Here is an 18,707-nt window from a genome sequence, read left to right on the forward strand (position 1 = left end):
GGGCGAGAAGGACAGACGCAGGCCAGTGGGCTTTGCCTGTCGCTACAAAATACACCAAGGAAGCCCCAGGCTTTCTGGACCCCTGTCACAGACCGGGTCCAGGGCAAAATGTATCCTGTGTAAATGGGGCCTGGGCTTCTCCAGCACCCACGAGGTCTCCACAGTCCTGACGCTTCAGGTCCAAAGGACTGGGCAATGGCCCACAGTGAGTGGAGCCCTAAAGACACCATTTATTCATCCAGAGTTCCACCCCAGGGCTCTGGAGCCTGGAAGCCCAGGGGGTATTCCTGGCTCTTCCGTATACTAGCTGTGTGGCCTTGAACAAGCTCTTCAACCTCTCTGGGCCTCAGTTTCCCCATCTATAAAATATAATAGGTCTGAATATAACACTATAATACTACATGTTATCTAATAATATATACTACGCGATAAGCAGTATACAATATGTAATAATTGTGTGAAAATATGATATCAATATATAATATTATGTTACATATTTATGTATTATAATACCAGGCAGGGAAACTCCCTTCCTGGCTATCGGGGACTCGAAGAATAAGCTGGGATTGTCTAGAGGGGAGGGTGCTCCTGGTAGAAGAACTCACGTGGGCAGAGGTGGGAGAGATTTGGCAGGTTCAGAGAAACGAGAGAGCTTTGTGGCCCAGCGCTGCATCTGACGGGGAGAAGAGGCTGGGGGGGGCGAGCCCAGGCTAGTCGCACAGTCATTCCAATGCCCTGCTAGGAGCTCAGGCCTTGCCCTACGGGGGAGGCCCAGGAGGGGCCGGCTAAGCCAGAAACCAGGAAGAGCCACGACGCGGGGGGTGAAGCCACGCGGGCTCCCCCATCCTACCTGAGTTGCTGGAGCTGGCCCAGGCCTCCCCAGACCCGGCGGCCTTCTCCGTGCCTGGTGCGGGCAGCCGGGTCCCGGTGGGCGCCCTCCCGTCTGCGGTGCTGTCTGAGCTCTCCAGGGAGCTGCTGCTGGAGCTGGGCGCTGTGGTCAGCAGGTGCTGCTGCTCGGGGCCGGGGGCACTTCGGGCCTTGTCAGCAGGCAGGTGAGGCTGGACAGGCAGGAGAGGAGCGAGAGCAGTCAGCCCATCAGCCGGCTCGTCTTCCTCTCCCTGCTCACACCCGTGCACCCTTCTGCACCCCCGTGGCCTCAGCACCTTCACAGTTTACACAGCGCTTCTGCCCACACCTGCACCTGCTTTCCACACACGGCGCTTTCGCTTTCGGGATGCGGATGCTGCGTGATTTCTGTGATTAGCATTTGGCTGCTCTGTTGGAGCGGGAGCCCTAAGAGGGTGGGACTACTCACCAAACAGTCCTGGAGGTGGGGCAAGATTTCCATCCTCATTTCGCATAAGGAAACAGAGGCCCAGAGGAGAGTGACTTTCCTAAGGTCACCCCAACAGCACAGGGTGATGTGGTCCAGCCTGGCGGCCAAGAGCACGGAACCACACCCACGTGGGTACAAAATCATGACTCCCCCACTTATTAGCTGTGTGCCCTCGGACAAGTTACTTAACCTTTCTGTGCCTCCTTTCTTTCATATATCAAGGGGGAGTTATAAGCCGACCTCCCAGGGCTTCAGGAAGATTCAATGGCTGGATATTTGTAAGGTGCTCAGGACAGGGCCTGTTACACCGTAAAGCTCCACACAAGGGTTTGTTAAATCAGGCGGGGGGTGGGGGGTGGGGGTAAACTAGTACCATGAGTCAAATCTGGCCTGCTACTGTTTTTGTACAGACAGCCTGTGAGCCAAGAAGGGTTTTTATATTTTTTAAATGATTGAAAAAAGTGTTCAAAGAATGATATTTTGTGACACGCAAAATTACGTGCCCTTTACGTTTTAGCGCCCATAAATGCAACTGTATTTGCAATACGGCCACTCTCGTTGGTTGATGGACAAATCTGTGGCGGCTTCCTTGCTACCACGCCAGGTTTCAGTAGCTGTAACAGAGACCATACGACCAAAAAGCCTAAAATATTTACTGTCTGGCCCTTCACGGAAAATGTTCGCTGGCCCTTGTATTCAATCCATCATTCCAGAGTAGACAGCCCTTTTATTTAGAGCCCTGGGCCACGCTGGGTCAGGAACCCTTTCCAGATTCTATTCCCCAAGCCTGCTCTGTGACTAACTCCTAATATCTTTTCCCCACAGAAGAACATAACTAACACCGACAATAATAATAAGGTATTAGCTGATATCTGCTATTCAATGCCAAGCACTGAGCCGAAGTCCTTCTAAAACACTATATTGATACTTCTAACAGCCCAGTGTTTGCAGATGTAGCAACTGAGAACCAGACATGTTGAGTTATTTGCCTGAGGTCACACAATTAGGACATGGTAAGGTAGACTAAAACCCTTGACAGCTTTCCCGAGTGTCTGGGTTTTCAAGGTCTGGAGGCCCAAGACAAGGTGCCAGTTTCCACGTATTCCTCCTTGGGGAGCACCCAGAAACTCCACTCAGAGCCTGTCGCCTGCCCACACCAACTGAATAGGCACCCAAGCCTTTGCCTCGGGGTCCCGGGTGATTGCTAGATCCCAGGAAGAAAGGAAACAGAAGGGGCCACGTTCTCACTTGCTGCCCTTGGCCCCTGGACCAGTGCAGGATGAGAGGGTCCCGGGGGGGAATGAGGACCAAAGCAAGGGAAGGGCTGGTGGGACATGGCCTAGTAAGGTAAGAGGGAAGGCCTTTGCCATAGGGGTGGAGGCGTGTCGGGTCCCACTCCCCAGGAAAGGCTGACACCCCTTGGCCTCCAATCCCAAGGGCTCTCTGAGCAGTCCACTCTCTGGCCAATCACTATGGCCACCCAGCCCCTGCCCCGCCCACCAAGGCTACGGCCTCTCCCACAGCTGAGCCTGCTTCTGTCATCAGGACAGAAGGATCTTCTTTGCAAGCTGTCCCTTGAGGCCACAGAGTCCTAGAGAGGGTGGGTCCCTGGCTCAGTATCACAGCCGGTCTGGGCTGTGGTGGAGGCGGAATGAGCCCAGATCCGTGTAGCAGTGATGCCGGCTTCCCATGCGTCCTGCCTCCCCTGGTTCACGGCCCCGGGCTTTGCAGGGATGGAGGGCATCTCAAGTTCAGGCTGAACCTTTGCCCAGGTGGTCTGATCTAGGCTACTGGACTGCACTCCTACCCTTGCTCTGCACTTGGACAGGCAGGGGAAGGAGGGACAAGAGGGGCACCCAAATGGCATTCCTTAAAACCCCAAAGAAGGGGCTTTTGGGAGCCAGTCTCCTGCTGCTCTACTTGTGGCTGGGGCTGGGCAGAGCAGGAACCCCCAAAGGTCACGATCTGCCTCCTTCTCCCAAAGCCACAAGTTGCAAAGTTCAGGCAGGCTCTGAGTGGGGCAGATGCATCCTTGAGTCCTGTTCCTTGGACTGGGACCCCAGTGAGGGGGAGTATGGAGGAAGCTCACTCAAAAACCAGGATTCCAGCCCACTAGCCTCCAGCATGCCCAGCCCCCAACATGGCCAGAGGCAGACTCTCGTAGAGCCACCAGCCAGGTCCTTCCACATCTGCCTGTGTGTGTGTGTGCTCACGAGGCTCACACCTCTGTATGCACAGGTGTGGGGGGGGGAGGTAAAACATCACACACACTTGTCTGTGTGTGTAGGAGCACGTGTGAGGGCACGTGCTGGGGGTGGTGAAGAGAGGCTTGTGTCTCTGGCCACTCTCATTAGCTGTGTGACCTAGGGAAAGTCACTTAACTTCTCTGAGCCCAAATTTTATTTCCCAAATAAAAACCGGGGCAATAATCATGCTGTCTGGGTGTCAGCACAGCTGTGAGACTAAGCAATGCATGAGCACACACGCTCGGCACCTCCCAGGTGCTCACTCTCGTTGTTAAACATGAGCCCACGTGTGAGTGTGTCCGTGGGAGTGACTGACTGTGGGTGAGCTCACATACGTGGGTATGCTGGCCTTGTCCAAAGGGAGGCCACCGTCCGGCCATGCGTTGGAGTCACTTCCGCAGCAGGAGGGGTGGGAGGCGCTGGGTCTCCCCCCTCCCAACCCCAGCGGCCCAGGTCTGGAGCATGACCCGGTGGCCTCTCAGCGGGGGCTTCTGCCCACCAGCTGAGTGGGCGCAGGCTAAGCATGACAGGGGCAGGGGCGGGAGCCTGGGCACTGGTGGGCACCTAGGAAGACGCCCACCCCGTGAGCTCAGGTCCTGCTGGGGGATAAGGGCAAAGCCTGCAGATTCAGACTGGGTCTCGAACCCGGGCTATGCCCCTTACCTAGTGGTCTAAGCTTAACATGGGTAGCTGACCCTCGCTCGGTCTCAGGGTCCTCATCTGCACAATGGAACTGGTTCTAGTGCTTGCCTCACAGGGGTGCGTGAGGGTTCGGTGGCAGGGGACAGGCAAAAGGCCTGGCAGGGGGCTCAGGAGCAGCGGGCTCACACGCTTCCTCCCAGCTGCACACTCAGCAAGCTCCTGGCAGCTTGAGACCGGCCATGGTGGGAGCAAACACCGCAAATTCGAGCTCGGGTTTTTGGGTTCTTTTGGGTTTTTTTCCTGCCCAGAGAGCCGATTACCAGCACACCACTGGGCGCGATACTCAACCACACTCTACAGATAATTGAGCTACACTCAGTGAACACGAAACTCCGTGAACGGAAAGGGGAAGTTAGAGGCTGCTGGGGCCACACCCGAGACATCCTCAGCGCACTGAGTATTGGGAAACCCTGGGTGGGGAGACAGAATGTGGTAGCAAGGCTGCTGGGTGTGCTGGCTCTCAGTGCCACCCGGCAGCAGCTGTCAGCATCGCTGAACTGAAGCCAGAGAAAAAGGAAGGAGTGGCATTTGCACGCTGGAGGAAGGAGAAACGGTTTGAACCTCCAAACCAGAACGTGCATCTGCTGAAATACTGCAGGGCAGGTCAAAGAGCACTGGGCCAGGGGTCCAGAGATACACTGCTGTATGGCCTGGGACAAGCCGCTTTCCCTCTCTGCACCTCTTCTCTTGCCCGAGGGGAGATCAGTCTCTAGTCCCTACCAAGTCCAACTCCCTGTGTGAACCCTGGGCACTGGGCCACCAAGGGCTGAGCTTCTTCCCTGGCACAGCAGTTCTCCATCAGGGGCAAGTCTGTCCTTCCTCCAGGGACATTTTGCAGTATCTGGAGGCATTTTCGGTTGCTGGTCCTGAGAAACGGTGCTCCCGGCATCTGGTGGGGGGGCCAGTGATCTTGCCAAACAGCCTCCAATGCAGGGTGATAGCCCCCCGTGACAAACAATGATCTGGCCCCAGATATCAAAATTGCTGAAGTCAAGAAACCTTGCCCAAGCAGGACAGGGGACATGGAGGGAGTGCCTCAGACTCTGTTTCCCCATCTGTAAAGTGGGTAAAAATTCTGCCCTGCCTACCAGGCACGGGGTTGCAGCAAACACTGTGTCCTAGCTCACCCCGCACCCATTTCCAAGTCCTGTCCCTCCCCCCCTCCACCACAGAGGCTGGGAAAGCAAAGCCCCCCCTTTTCTAGCCCCCCCTTGCAACTAAGGGTGGTCCCCACGACACCACTCTGGCCAATGAGAGGGAAGGAGAAGCCCACTCAGGGCTATCAGCGTCTGATTTCCTGATAAAAGACACCATCAATGGCCTGGCCACTCTCTTTCCTGTCTTTTTCCTGCCTCAAACCTGGAGGCCACATGCAAAGTGGGGCCCACTATCTTATGATACAAGGCCACAAGCAAGAGAACAAAGGCCAACAGGCTGAAGGTGGCGGAGCCTGGGGTCCTGCCGACCTCACAGGATGCAACCCAACTGTTCCAGCAGCTGTCAGCCCCCCCACTCTGGGATGCAAGAAAAGCCCCTTTGCTTTAAGTCATCCTTAAGTTTTCGGTCACTTTCAGGCAAAGGCCTTCCTGATAAGAAACTGATGAACTACTGTGTCAGTGGTCTGTCTCTAACAAAAGTCCCTCATGCACCCTAATTTATAAAAAAAAGAAAGAAAGGAAGGAAGGAAGGAAGGAAAAGAAAGAAAGAAAGAAAGAGAAAGGAAGAAAGGAAGAAAAGGAAAGGAAGGAAGGAAGGAAGAGAAAGAAAGAAAGAAAGAAAGAGGAAGAAAGAAAGAAAGAAAAGGGAAGAAAGAAAGAAAAAGGAAGAAAGAAAGAAAAAGAAAGGAAGAAAGGAAGAAAAGGAAAGAAAGAAAGAAAGGAAGGAAGGAAGAGAAAGAAAGAAAGAAAGAAAGAAAGAAAGAAAGAAAGAAAGAAAGAAAAAGAAAGAAAGAATCGGGGCACCTGGGTGGCTCAGTCAGTTAAGCATCTGACTTCGGCTCAGATCACGATCTCACAGTCTGTGAGTTTGAGCCCCACGTGGGGCTGTGCGCTGATGGCTCAGAGCCTGGAGCCTGCTTCAGATTCTGTGTCTCCCTTTCTCTCTGCCCCTCCCCTGTTCACACTCAGTCTCTCTCCCTCAAAAATAATTAAACATTAAAACAATTTTTTAACTGGGGCAACTGTGTGGCTCAGTTGGTTAAGCATCCGACTTCCACTCAGATCATGATCTCACAGTTCGGGAGTTCAGGCCCCACATCGGGCTCTCTGCTGACAGCTCAGAGCCTGGAGCCTGCTTCTGATTCTGTGTGTGTGTGTGTGTGTCTCTCTCTCTCTCTCTCTCTCTCTCTCTCTCTCTCTGCCCCTCCCCCACTCACACTCTGTCTCTGTGTCAAAAATAAATAAACGTGAAAAAACATTTTTTTAAAAAGGATCAAAGGTGAGCTGCTTTGATCGAAGCGGAGAGCAGGGCCAGGGTCTGGGACCCAAACTCCCACCTCTACCTCAACCCCAGAGACGACGCCAGGCCCTCTTTGGAAAACCAGGGTACCCCAGCGCGGCTCCACGGGGAAGCGCTCTGTGAAGGTCACGGACAGCCTGCCAACTGTTGCCGCTGAGCGAATGGCACTGCCCTGCAGGCTGGGCTGAGCAGACATTGTTTCCTTCTGACGGCGAGGACACGGAGTCATGCGCCATTTCACATCTGCCCGCCGTCACACTATGCGTCCGTGACCACGTGCCTGCCGCTGACACCGCCAGCGCCCTGTGCTCTGATGGTGCCCTTCACACTCGCAGCCTCTTTGAGCCCACGGAGGGCTGCCTAACCCCCAGGGACAGACACCGGCTGGCCCTTCCTCGGCCTCCCAGGGCTGCGCACCCCGGACACCGGACAGACCAACCCCCAGAATGCACCAGTGCCCGTGGGCACGACTTGGCCCACCAGTAAGGAGACTGGCGAGGAGGAGGAGGGGGAGGGCAGAGGGGGTACTCACCACTTTGGCTTCTCCTTGTAGACAGAAGGGCTTCTCTGCAAAGAAGAGAGAGGCGACAAGTCAGGGAGCATGGCTTCCTCAGGCCACACCTGATCTAACTAGGAGGGCAGCATGGGGCCCAAGCGGAACCAGCCAGAGCAGGCCTGGCCCTGGGGGCTGTGCACGGTTGCCCTCCCCAACTCCCCAGACGGCCCGACCGTGTCCCACCCCCTCCGCCACGCTCAACGATTCTCCGGCGTCCCCCTATGTGCTCACACCGTGCCTTCTCCTCAGCGTGCCTTTTCTTTCCTACACACGTCTGCCTGTGGAGATCTGACTCAGCTCAGATGCCACCTGCTCCAGAAGGCCTGACTCCCCCGGGATTTCCAGACACAATCCTAGACTCCCACCCCCTCGGACAGCTCTGTGGCATCTTGCCTTCTTTAAAGGTTTTTTTTTTTTAAAGTTTATTTTTGAGAGACAGGGAGGGAGGGAGAACACAAGCCGGGGAGGGGCAGAGACAGAGGGAGACAGAGGATCCAGAGACGGGCTCTGCACTGTCAGCACAGGGCCTGATGAAGGGCTCGAACTCACGAACCATGAGATCATGACCCGAGCCAAAGTCGGACGCTAAACCGACTGAGCCACCCAGGTGGCTTGCCTCTTTAGTAGGTAAGTTAGTGGCACTGCCTTCTACCCCAGGCTCTGAGCTCCTACAGAACAGGGGCTGCCCTATCCAGCTGTCTGACCCACAAAGCTATGCCCAGCACTGGACTGACCGGAGGCACCCCAGAAAAGCTTCCTAAACAAACGGATGAATGAATGAATGAATGAATAAATGAATGTGTCCTGAACAAATGTTTGAATGAATGAATTATGAATCTGTCCTGAACAAATGGATGAATGAATGAATGAATGAATGTGTCCTGAAAAAACAGATGAATGAATGAAAGAACGAATGCATGAAAGAAAAAGGAATGAAAACTTACTTTTTTTCTGGGTCATAATGACACATTTCACCAGCCCTATGATCACCAGACCCAAGGTTGTCACAGCCACAATCAGTCCTAGAAGGACAAAAAAAAAAGCTCCAAACAACTGCAGAAAGCAAACTCAAACATACCAGGGAGCCAGGCAGCTAAGTCAGTGACCAAACATGCCTGGGATGTCACAGGAGGGGCAAGCCCTGTCCAGAGACTCTCAAATTTAATCACAAGACAAATAACCAAAAAATATGACCAAAAAAGACATGTCTATTGGCCACATCCAGCCCCAGGGTCACCAGTTTGAGACCTCTGGCCTTGAGGTAGTCCTAATCCCAGAAGGGAAGCCCATGGGGTGACCTGGCCCAGCCCGGCGGCTAATGAGTTCATCGGAGACGGCAACCAGGAAACCACCTCTGCCTGCAGATAAAATGCGGACCCTGCCTCTCCCACCCGGGCAGTTCTTCGTGACAGCACCAGGTCCTGAAAGAAGACAAGCCTCACCACCCGCCTCCCAGAGCAGAGCACAGGGTGCAGCCTGCGGGGGGCTCTCAGAGAGACTCGGAGCTCGAACAGGGGAAGGGACGCAGGGAGGCTGAAGGAGCCCTCCTGGGACTTACCAATGAGGAGAGAGATGTCGCCCGTGCTGAGCCCTTCAGCTGGGGGGGTTGGGCCCATCACGAACAGAAGGGAGGTGCTAGGGGCCGTGCGAGGGCCTGGAGTGAGCTCCACTTGCTGGGATAGTGTAGACGCTGGCTGGGACGTGGGGGCTGGGCGTGGGGCCATCCTCAGGGTAGGAGGCACAGAAGCGCAGACGGCATCCATGGTTGCATTGCCAGGGATGGCCACTGAGCCACAGCTGAGGGAGGAGGAGGCTTGGTCAGGGCACAACAGAGGCCTGAGGGCTCAGCGTGGCTGGGCTCACTCATGGGAGCCAGGAGGGAGGAGAGAGTATTCGTGCCACACGACCCCTCAGAACCGCCCCTGTCTGTCCCCTCCCCCCCTCTCCCCATCCCCCCCCCCCCCCAGTGCTGACTGCCAGGGCAAGGATGCCACTCACCTGCTGTCTGTGCTGGGCCCCACCCACCCACTGTAGGATAAACCCACCCAGGAGCTGAACAGGGGTTCGGCAATGCCTCCACCCGAGGGAATGAATGCGGGGACTTCAGGCACCATGGCATGGCCAGTCTGTGCTCTAGACCCCACAGTCGCCCAGGGACTGCCCTCCCTGCTCCTCCAGAACCAATCGACCCAGCCACTCACATCCGGTGGGGCCTGCAGGCATCTGTGGACGACGTTGTGTCGGAGAACGTCCCTGGGCCACAGGGAGCGCACACCACATTTGACGTTGCAGTTCCTTCGAGGAAAAATTGGAACCCGTCGCCAACTCAAATACTTAGCAGAACGACTGGGCCTTGGCACAAGAGTCCCGGGGGAAGTCTGAGGGGCCTACGGACCTCCGTCTTCACCTCCATCCCTTAAACCACACAAGTGTGTGTGCGCGTGCCCACCGGGCCGAGGTTGACGGTTAACCAAATCTAGTGACTTCCTGGCCTCCGGGGTCACGTGGGTTCATCTTCCGTGGCACCACCCGATTTTCCAGTAACCCTGGGCTTCAGCTGACCCATCTCTGGATCCCCAGGGCCTAGTCACAGTAGGAGCCTAATTTGGCATGCCGGAGGAAAGGAGGTAGGGGGAAAGGGCGGGCAGCTGGCCACCACTGCTGACATTCCCGGCCTGAGCTGATGGGCTGGTGCCCATGAAGGAGAGGCCCAGCGGGGTCCCCGAGGCCCACTGGCTCCAGCCCCGTACCTGGCCTGGCCACGCCGAAGCCCGGGCGGCACCTGTGCAGGGGCGCACACAGCCGGCACCCTTTCTGCCTCTTCAACGTGCAGTACCAGCCCGGCCTGCAGGTGCAGACGCGGTTCTGTTCCGGAGTGCAGGCCTGAGTCTCCACTTGGTCTACGAGAGCGAGAGGGCAACCCAGGGTTATTCCCGCCTCCGCCGGCCCTGCCCACCACCGTGCCCACCCCGTCGCCCAGCCAACCCGCCACCCACAGAGAGCTCTGGTCTCCAGAAGGCTGGTGGACCGCCCCACGCCCCAGCACGGGGCAAGAAGAACACTGGCCACGCAGTGCCAAGGCCTGCCGTCTCGCGGGCACAGTTCTCTCACGGCTGCCCTTGGCCTGCCTGCCCATGGCGCCGTGAAAGGGGATTTGGTGAGACAGAAGATGAAAATGCTGTTGATGGGGGCACCTGGGTGGCTCAGTGGGTTAAGCATCCGACTCTCGGTTTCGGCTTGGATCACGATCTCATCATGGTTTCGTGCGTTCGAGCCCCATGTCGGGCTGCACGCTGATAGTGCGGAGATCGCTGGGGATGCTCTGACTCCCTCTCTCTCTGTGCCTCCCCCACTCACACTGTCCCTGTCTCTCTCAAAATAAATAACTAAACTTAAAAAAAAAAATGCTGTTGGTAAACAGGGAAGGGCTGTACCCATACAGCCCCAGGCTCCGGAGCACGAAAACACCTGGCCTGGGGTAATCCTAGCCAACTTTGAGTCAAAGGGGCTGGGCTGCTCAACGGCCGGGGGAAGGTGTCAGGGCCCAGCCCCGGCTCTGAACCCACTCACCAGAGGTGCAGCGGGAGTCACAGCTCAAGCACTCGTGCACCCAGTTCCAGAGCTTGGTGTAGGTGCTGTCCTCGCAGCGGGCACACACGGTATCTGAGGTCTCGGTGCACAGCGACTGTGCATGGTAGCCTGAGAAAGCAGGGGCCAGAGGTCAGTGGGGTGGGAGCTCTGCCGGCGCCCCGGGCTCATCCGCCATTCCCCAGAGCCCCAGCGTCTTAAAGCCTGGCTGGGAAGGCTCTTTGAAAGGGTTCCAAGTCCCTCACCGAGTCATCCAACATCTTGCAGGTCCCAGCTGTCACTCCATCTCCAAACCCCTGATGCTCATAAAATACTTTTCCCTCTGCTCTTTCCAGATGCCTGGGATTCCGCCAATGGGACTGCCTGTTACTGGTCAATCACACTTTAGTGAGAACTGGTTTTCTAGCTCCTTTCTTCTCGATGGCTACAATTCTCTTTACCTGTGGGTGTGAACTAGCAGTAAGCCAACAGCACACATGTAGTCCCTGGTCTCCTACCAAGGATGAGGACATGGGACTTGTGGGCCTAGAGAGAAGGCATGCCAGGAGATAGGACAACATCAAAGCAAACCATTAAGGAGTTTCTCTCTTGAGCCTTGAGCCCTATCCTGCCATCTTCACTGCTGTGCTAATCCAGTAACTTCTTACGGGGACCCTGCCAATTAACAGAAAAAGAGTCACTTGTGAGGTCTCTTAAAATGGCTGTGGGAGATGACAGGTACACATGTGCCTGCCCACACCTCAGGCTAACGGCTCAGGGGCCCTCCAACGGCTCCCTAGCTTCCGCAGAATAAAATCTAAACTCCTTACCATGGCTCCTGCTAACTCACTCACTCTGGGCCACACACTGGCCTCACTGTTCCTCAAGTTCACCAAACAGGCTCCTACCTCAGGACCTTTGCACTTGCTATTTCCCCAAGCCAACAGGCTGTTTCCTGTACATTTGGACAACTCACTCCTTCACCTCCTGCATGCCTCTGTCCAAGTGTCAGCTCTTCAGAGAGGGTGTCAGACTCCCTGACCACTCCATATAAAACAGCAGGCCTAGTCCATCTGTCTCCACTGACTTTACCCTGCCTTGTTTTCTTCACAGCATTTACCCTCTGATGGGACCACATATCTGTTTCCTCTGTTGGTTTGTCTGTGCCTCTATCAGATGCAAAGTCCATGAGGGTGAGGATCTTCTCTGCCCTGCTCTCTGTTGTATTCCCACCACTTAGAACAGCACCTGACACTTAGCAGATGCTAAGCAGAGAAAGGGAGTTGGGAATTCTGCCAGGAAGAGGGAACAACATGTGCAAAGGCCCTGAAGCAGGAGGCAGCGTGGGGCCAATTCATGGAAATAGAAGGAATGCGGTAAGAATTGAGCGCCGTGACCCTACCCCACTCCAAGCCCCCCCCGCCACACACCCTCTCCAGCGGGTCAGGGCCCCAGTGGCCACCCCTTACTTACCAGGCTGACACTTGCTACAGCACATCTGGGTCCTCTCATCGAAGTATTCTGTCAGTTGGCATGAGCTTCCAGGCCCCGGAACGTAGGGGAGTAATGTAACCTGGAAGAGGGAAGGGAAGGACAGCCATCAGCATGGCCACCCCTGGACTGTCATACTTAACACCCATATCCCCATCCTGTGGCCTGCAGGTGTTTGGCGGCTCTACTGACGTGGGGACTTCTCCCTTTGAGGGGAAGGTAGGAGAGTTTTCGCCTCTCACTGCCTCTTCTTCTTCCCTCAGCGTAGCACGCTCACGTCTGGAGGCGGGGGCACTGAGCCCGCTGGCCGGAGCACGGGGCTAGCCCCTACCACTCCTGGGGGGCGGATGTGAGGCACCAAAGCCAGTGGCCTCAGTCACAGAGAGCCACAGTGCCCAGCACAAGAGGGCCCTCTGCCTGGGATTCCTCCTATTCCTTCCTGCACCTGGGAATCACCCCTTCACGTTTCTGGCTGAATGCTGCCTCCTCTGAGAAGCCCTCCCTGACTCCCCCAGGCTGTGTCCGATTCCTCCTCCTCTGGGCTCTCTCGGAACACTGGATAGGGCCCCTTCTAACAGCCAGCTCATTGTGCTGAAACGGGGGTACCTACTTGTCCTGCCACGTGGGCGCGCGCGCACACGCGCGCACACACACACACACCCCATAAGTGTCTGCAATGCAGGGGACAGAAACAACGGCCTCATCATCTCTAGACCCTCAGCCTCCAGCACGGGATGCTCGCAGGGTTGGGGCTCAGTAGGTGAATGGTTGTCGATGACCAACAATAACAAGTTACCATGCGTCGAGCGCCTATGGGGCGCCAGGTGCTCTAGTGAGCAGGTGCTGCTGCTCTCCACTCAGAGCCCCTTTTCCCAGCAGGGCACCCATCCCCCAGCTGCCCTGGGTGCTGCCTGGTAAGGGCTCCGGCCTCCAAGTGGGACTGACAGAGCCCTGCCCACCACTCCCCCCCACCCAGGGACCGGGCTGCAGGGAAGCTGCACGTGGCCCTCCCCTGCTCCCTCCACAGCACCGCCGGGGGTTGGGGGCAGGGGCATGACTGGCAGAGCCTGGGGAAGCCAGACTCTTGGCCGGGTCCTACATGGGGGATGAGCAGCCCCGGGGAGCAGCCCCAGACCCACCCTGGCGGCACCTGTCAACAGCTGGAAGCCATGGGAGGGGGCAGGGGTGGGGGAGGACCCCCCCCGGGGCCCGGGCTCCCTGCTACAGAGCAATCCGTGGCTCTTCCTGTCCCCACGCCTTTGCCCGAAGTGCCTTCTGCACCTGGTCTAGCTCCAGGCTTCCTCTGACAAAAATCCCTGTTTCTCTCTTCTCAGCAGGCTCCCCCTGAAGGCTTCCCCGCACGCACCCCACCCTGAATAGTCACTGGGACCCAACATCCCGACCCCCTCCCCCAGGGCGCCTGGCACGCAGGGCTACGCCAACCCCCACCCAAGACAGGTGCCCTCCGAGCCCGGGGTCGGGGGTAACTCTTTACTATGACCCCAGGGCCTGGCACGTAGCAGGTGTTCAGGGGTCACTAATCTGAGCCGTGGGCTTCATGACATCTTTCCTCAAGGGGTCCAATCCAGCACCGTGGCCACGAAGCATAAACATGGGTGCAGACGCCTGCCCCCGAAGCCCACCCTCCATCCACCCTGGGGCCAGTGCCAAAACCCCTCTAGAGAGGCTGGGAAAGACACGGGCAGGGGAAGTGGGAACCATCCTGCACAACACAGAGCCTAAAAAAGTAACTTCCACCCCATCTGGACTATAAGCTTGCATGCCCACAGCTGCTCATGTTGCCACACACACACACACACACACACACACACACACACACACACACAGTCCTTCTTCCCTCCCCATCCGGTCCTGGAACAGGCTGCCAGGTACTGGACAAAAGATGAAGCAAGCCTCCTTATCAGGGCTCCTCGCAGTTGGGGGTGAGGCTCACTGTCAGCGTCCAAAGCATCTGGGGGCAGGGGCATGCAGAGCAGACCCAGAGATCAAAGGCTAGGGGAGCCCCTAAACCAGAGGAATCCTACAGCCGCCTCTGCACACTCCATTCAACTGTGTACTAACCCCAGCGAAGGGCCTGACTGTCCCCCACGGCCCCCCACACGGGCCCTCCCTGCAGGCTGCGGCTGTGTGGCTTCCCTGAGGGCAGGGGCTGCGCCCCTCCTCTGGCTGAGCGCCCCCAGAGGCAGCTGCCTGTCCCCTCAGGCAGCAGCCCCGAGGGCAGGGAGGGCTGCACCTCCTTCTCACCCCAGCAGGGTGGCTGGCACAGGTCTCATGGACGCCCCGCACAGCACACTGGGGGCTTCTTCCCCACATGGAACCTCAGCAGTAACTAGGGAAGCCCCTCACTCACGCAGGGCTGAGAGCCACAGGGCCAGTGAGGCTCCTGGTGGCAGAGAGAAACCCTCACCCTCCCAGGGAAGCTCCTGTGGTGCAGCCAGGGGAGGCCTGCCCTGTCTGGGGGGAGGATTTCCTGTCAGGGTTCAAAAGGCCTGATGGGAAAGGGCCCTGCCTTGGCCAAGTCTGTGCTCTCTCCACCCACAGGCCAAGGGTTCCTGGATGTAGGCAGACAGCGGGACCCCCAGAGCCCCCAGGCCACTGCCCGGAGGCCTCCCCTCCGGGGCCTCTTCCTGTCAGAATCTTGTTATAAACACCCTTCCCTGCACTTCCTCCTGCCACTCTGTGTGATTCCAGAGCCCAGGAGCTGGCGGTTGGCAGAAGAGGTCAGCCCTCCCTTGAGCAATCTTAAAGCCTGTTTATGCTCTCGGACAGAGGGAAAAAAAACAAAACAAAGAAAAAATCCAACAACCACAGCCCCGTCATGGCTAAACAATGAGGAACAGAAAGCCCCTCTGCAGAGTGGGACAAAAGGTCACTCCCTCTACTGCGGAGCTCCCAGAGCAGAGGCCCGGCCAAACCACAGCCCTGGGAGCCAGGCCTCAGTCACCTCAGGGGCCACATGGGCCAGGGGTCTCTGGATGGCCCCAGAAGGTGGCAAATGGTCTCTGGGAAACCCAGGGCTGTAGAAGCTTCTGGATCCTTGGGCTGGTACTGGGGAGGCTCAGATCCACATACACCCACCCACAGGGGAGCTCTGACATTTTAAAATGAGGAAATAAATTGGATATGACTCAATTTACTCAGCAGTTTAGCCAACCCAATCTTTCAAAACACTGCGTCCCCAGGTGAAAATTTGGAAATCACTGATGACTGTTAACCACTCATTTACAGGCGCTGGGTGGCTCAATCGGGTAAGCGGCCGACTGCGGCTCAGGTCATGGTCTCACAGTCTGTGAGTTCGAGCCCCGCATCGGGCTCTGCCCTGACAGCTCAGAGCCTGCTTGGGATTCTCCCTCTCTCCCTCTCTCTCTGCCCCTCCCCCCTCAAAATAAATACACTTTTAAAAACCCACTCATTTAAACAGGCAGGCAATCTGTGACTCAGTGTGGGGATGGGGGACGGGGGAAGATGGACGATGGACGGATGATAACTGATGGATGGATGGAAGGACAGATGAATGGATGATGGAAGGATGGATGGGATCAGTGAATAAGAGGGAGAGAGGATAACGTGAAGGGAGAGAGGGAGGAGGAAGGGCAGACCTAGCTAACATACAATGTATGAGGTACAGAGATTGTGCGAGATGGAGACAGAGCAGCAAAGCCACCTCCCTGGCCTTCTAAAGGCTCCAGGCCATCCCAGGGCATGGCTGGTGTCAGGGTGACACAGGACTGTGCACAAGGAGGCCATGAGGGTCCCCCGCTCACCTCCTACAGGCCTCAGAGCTGCCTCACCACATCAGGGTCAGCTGTTTCATTTCCTCTGCTCAACATGGGCCTCCCTCCACCCAGGACAGAAGAAACCCGCGGAACGGGGCCCCTCACACCCACTGTCTCCCAGGCGTAGCCGCACATGCGAGACCCGCGGTCCCGCAGTCTCCCCACGACGTTCACAGACGCTCAGAGGCGAGGTGACGTGTCTGAGGCCACGGCACAAGAGCCCCGCTCCTTGCTCCTCCTCTCCCACCTCCCTTCTCTTGGGGAGGTCCCCAGAACACGGGACCCAAGCGTCCCTTCCCCTCGACACACACCCGGGACCTCAAGTGCCTCCCAAACTCAGCACACCCTCCCACCACGTGGCCTACATCACTCTTCCAGCTTCTCGGCTTTGGCCCTTTGAGGAGGAAGGAAAACCACGGGATATTCACGAAGCACCTACTACGAGCCAGGCCAGGCGGCAGGCGCTTCACGGAAGCCAACTTCCACCCCCCAAAGCAGGGGGGGCGTGTGCCCATCTCCCAGCTCAGGGAGATCAAGTCGTTTGTCTAAGGTCATCCAAGAAGGATGGGGCGGAGCAGGGATGTGACTCTTGCTCTGGTCCTGCCGGAGAAATCTCTGTCCCCTCCTCAGGACGGCTGACAGAGCCAGGTCCTCGGATCTGCCCTCCGCCTTGGTCCCCGAGCCACCGCAGTGCCACCAGCTCCTATGCACCCACCTCCGCGCCAAGCTGGACCTTCGGCCCTGGCTCACGTGGGCACACAGGTTCTACCTTTCCTCGGGCTCTCTTTCTCACACACACACACATGCCCCCCAGCACCGGGGACCCCTCTCAGCCTCGGGCCAACAACCTCTGACTTCAGGTGACCACCCAGGAACCTCAGACCAGGCCGGTCCTCCGCAGCAGGCAGGGACGTTCAGCGCCCGAGACCTGGCTCGTCCCAGAGCCGCCCGAGTCACCGGGCTCCGGAGAGGACCCATCCTCAGGCTGGCGGCAGAGGCTCGAAGGTGCCAGGAGCTTCAGACGCCACGTCAGCAGCCCCCCATTTAATGGTGGAGGAAGTCAGGGACGAAAGTGGACACGGTCATTCACTCGGCAAACAGTACTGAGCACTTGGTCCCTAGGTGCTGGGCATTACTGCACCGACCCCGCCCCAGTCTCTGCCCCTCCCGGGAGCAGGAGGCACCGCCTCTCTGATCCCTCATTCACCTGTCGAGTCAGACGTGCCTTTTCCTGCCCGCTGCCCCCTCCCCTCCCGACCTCCCTCCCTCTGTCACCCTGGAGGAGCCCGACCGACCAGAACCCAGAGCGGCCACGGCTGGGGGAGGGGACACCAATTCAAGGTGGACCCCTCACTGGGGTCACTAGCCAGTGAGCGGCAGGCCAGGGCAGCCTCGCCGGTCTGAGATGGAGTCAGTGCCCTCGCGGGGAATTGGGCAACCCTTGCACGGATGACTTCTGTCCTTCCCGCTCCTGGAGCCGGGCCCGGCCCCGTGTGTACCCCAAGGTGGCGGCGCTCGATTTCTTCTATTTATAAACAGTGAGAGAGAGGAAGGGAAAGCAGGGCAGGACCGGGGAAGGAGAAGCAGTGGCCACCAGGAAGGCGTCATCTGAGAGTAGCAAACTGGGGACGGAGCCTTCTGCCCTTCCTGCCACCGTGAGCGCAATCGATGCCTTTGGGGTCTTCGGGGCCTTTTAATTTTCTGGAGACCCCTCCCTCCGCTTTAGAGGCCAGTACCCTTGGGAAGGGGTCACTCTCCCAGCCTCCACTGGGAGCACCGCTGGGAGGGAGAGGGCGGGGAGGGGAGGAGGGGGGAGGAGGTCACAGGGAGAAGCATCAGCCTTCGGGGAGGAGCACGTGCCTCTCAAAGCTACCCTTGTCGCGGAGCCAGAAGGACGCGGAGGCTGCACAGACCCGGGAGACCCACCGACTGTATACACGCAGCCCTGGGCACCACACGCGTTCTCTCGTTTTATCCCTTCAGCAACGCAAGGGGGTCAACATCACCCCATTTTAGGGATGCAGAAACAGAGGCTTTGGGAGATTCGATACTAAGTCCGAGAGCAGCCGGCCAGCCAGCGGCAGACAGGAAGCAGTCACGGTTCCATCTGCCTCCGTGTCCTTGGACAATTTTATATGCTGTGGTTTTGTCCTGCTCCCTCGTCTTATAGAAGAGGGGCCCCGAGGGGAAGAGTGTCTCCTAGGAGAACACTCAGTGAGCAAGGTGCAGGCAGATTCAGAGACTCTCCCAAAAGGGTCTCCAGGGTCCCCGGGGGCAGAGGCCGCAGCCAGGGGGAGGGGCAGAGGCATCTGCAGAAGGACCCAGGGACCCCGACACGGATGGAAACCATCTTCAAGCAATAGAGAAACCCCCTCATTTGCATGGCAGGTCTCTGGGGCCCTGCGGTGCGGTGGGAGGTGGCAAAGCCGCTTGGGCCCCAATCTTGGGGGTTCATGGGAGCCCCGTAGACTGCAGGGTGCAGCCACATCAGGCCAGACCGACGCGGCAACGACGTTGGGACCAGGCAACGGAGGCTCGCCTGCCGTCATGGAGAG

General features: G+C 57.5%; 1 protein-coding gene across 1 annotated transcript in view; it reads right to left on the reverse strand.

The window, feature by feature from the left end:
* The window catches only part of TNFRSF1B (TNF receptor superfamily member 1B), a 35,767-nt gene that overhangs the window by 6,922 nt on the left and 10,138 nt on the right, over positions 1 to 18,707 (reverse strand). Inside the window, exons 2-9 of the mRNA XM_049618076.1 lie at positions 12,338 to 12,437; positions 10,868 to 10,996; positions 10,048 to 10,197; positions 9,499 to 9,592; positions 8,856 to 9,094; positions 8,242 to 8,319; positions 7,274 to 7,308; positions 851 to 1,058 (exon numbers count right to left, since the gene is read on the reverse strand). Coding sequence (XP_049474033.1) covers positions 851 to 1,058; positions 7,274 to 7,308; positions 8,242 to 8,319; positions 8,856 to 9,094; positions 9,499 to 9,592; positions 10,048 to 10,197; positions 10,868 to 10,996; positions 12,338 to 12,437 — 1,033 coding nt within the window. The remainder of the gene's footprint in view (positions 1 to 850; positions 1,059 to 7,273; positions 7,309 to 8,241; positions 8,320 to 8,855; positions 9,095 to 9,498; positions 9,593 to 10,047; positions 10,198 to 10,867; positions 10,997 to 12,337; positions 12,438 to 18,707) is intronic.

The sequence above is a fragment of the Panthera uncia genome, assembly GCF_023721935.1.
Source record: "Panthera uncia isolate 11264 chromosome C1 unlocalized genomic scaffold, Puncia_PCG_1.0 HiC_scaffold_4, whole genome shotgun sequence".
Classification (NCBI taxonomy): Eukaryota; Metazoa; Chordata; class Mammalia; order Carnivora; family Felidae; genus Panthera; species Panthera uncia.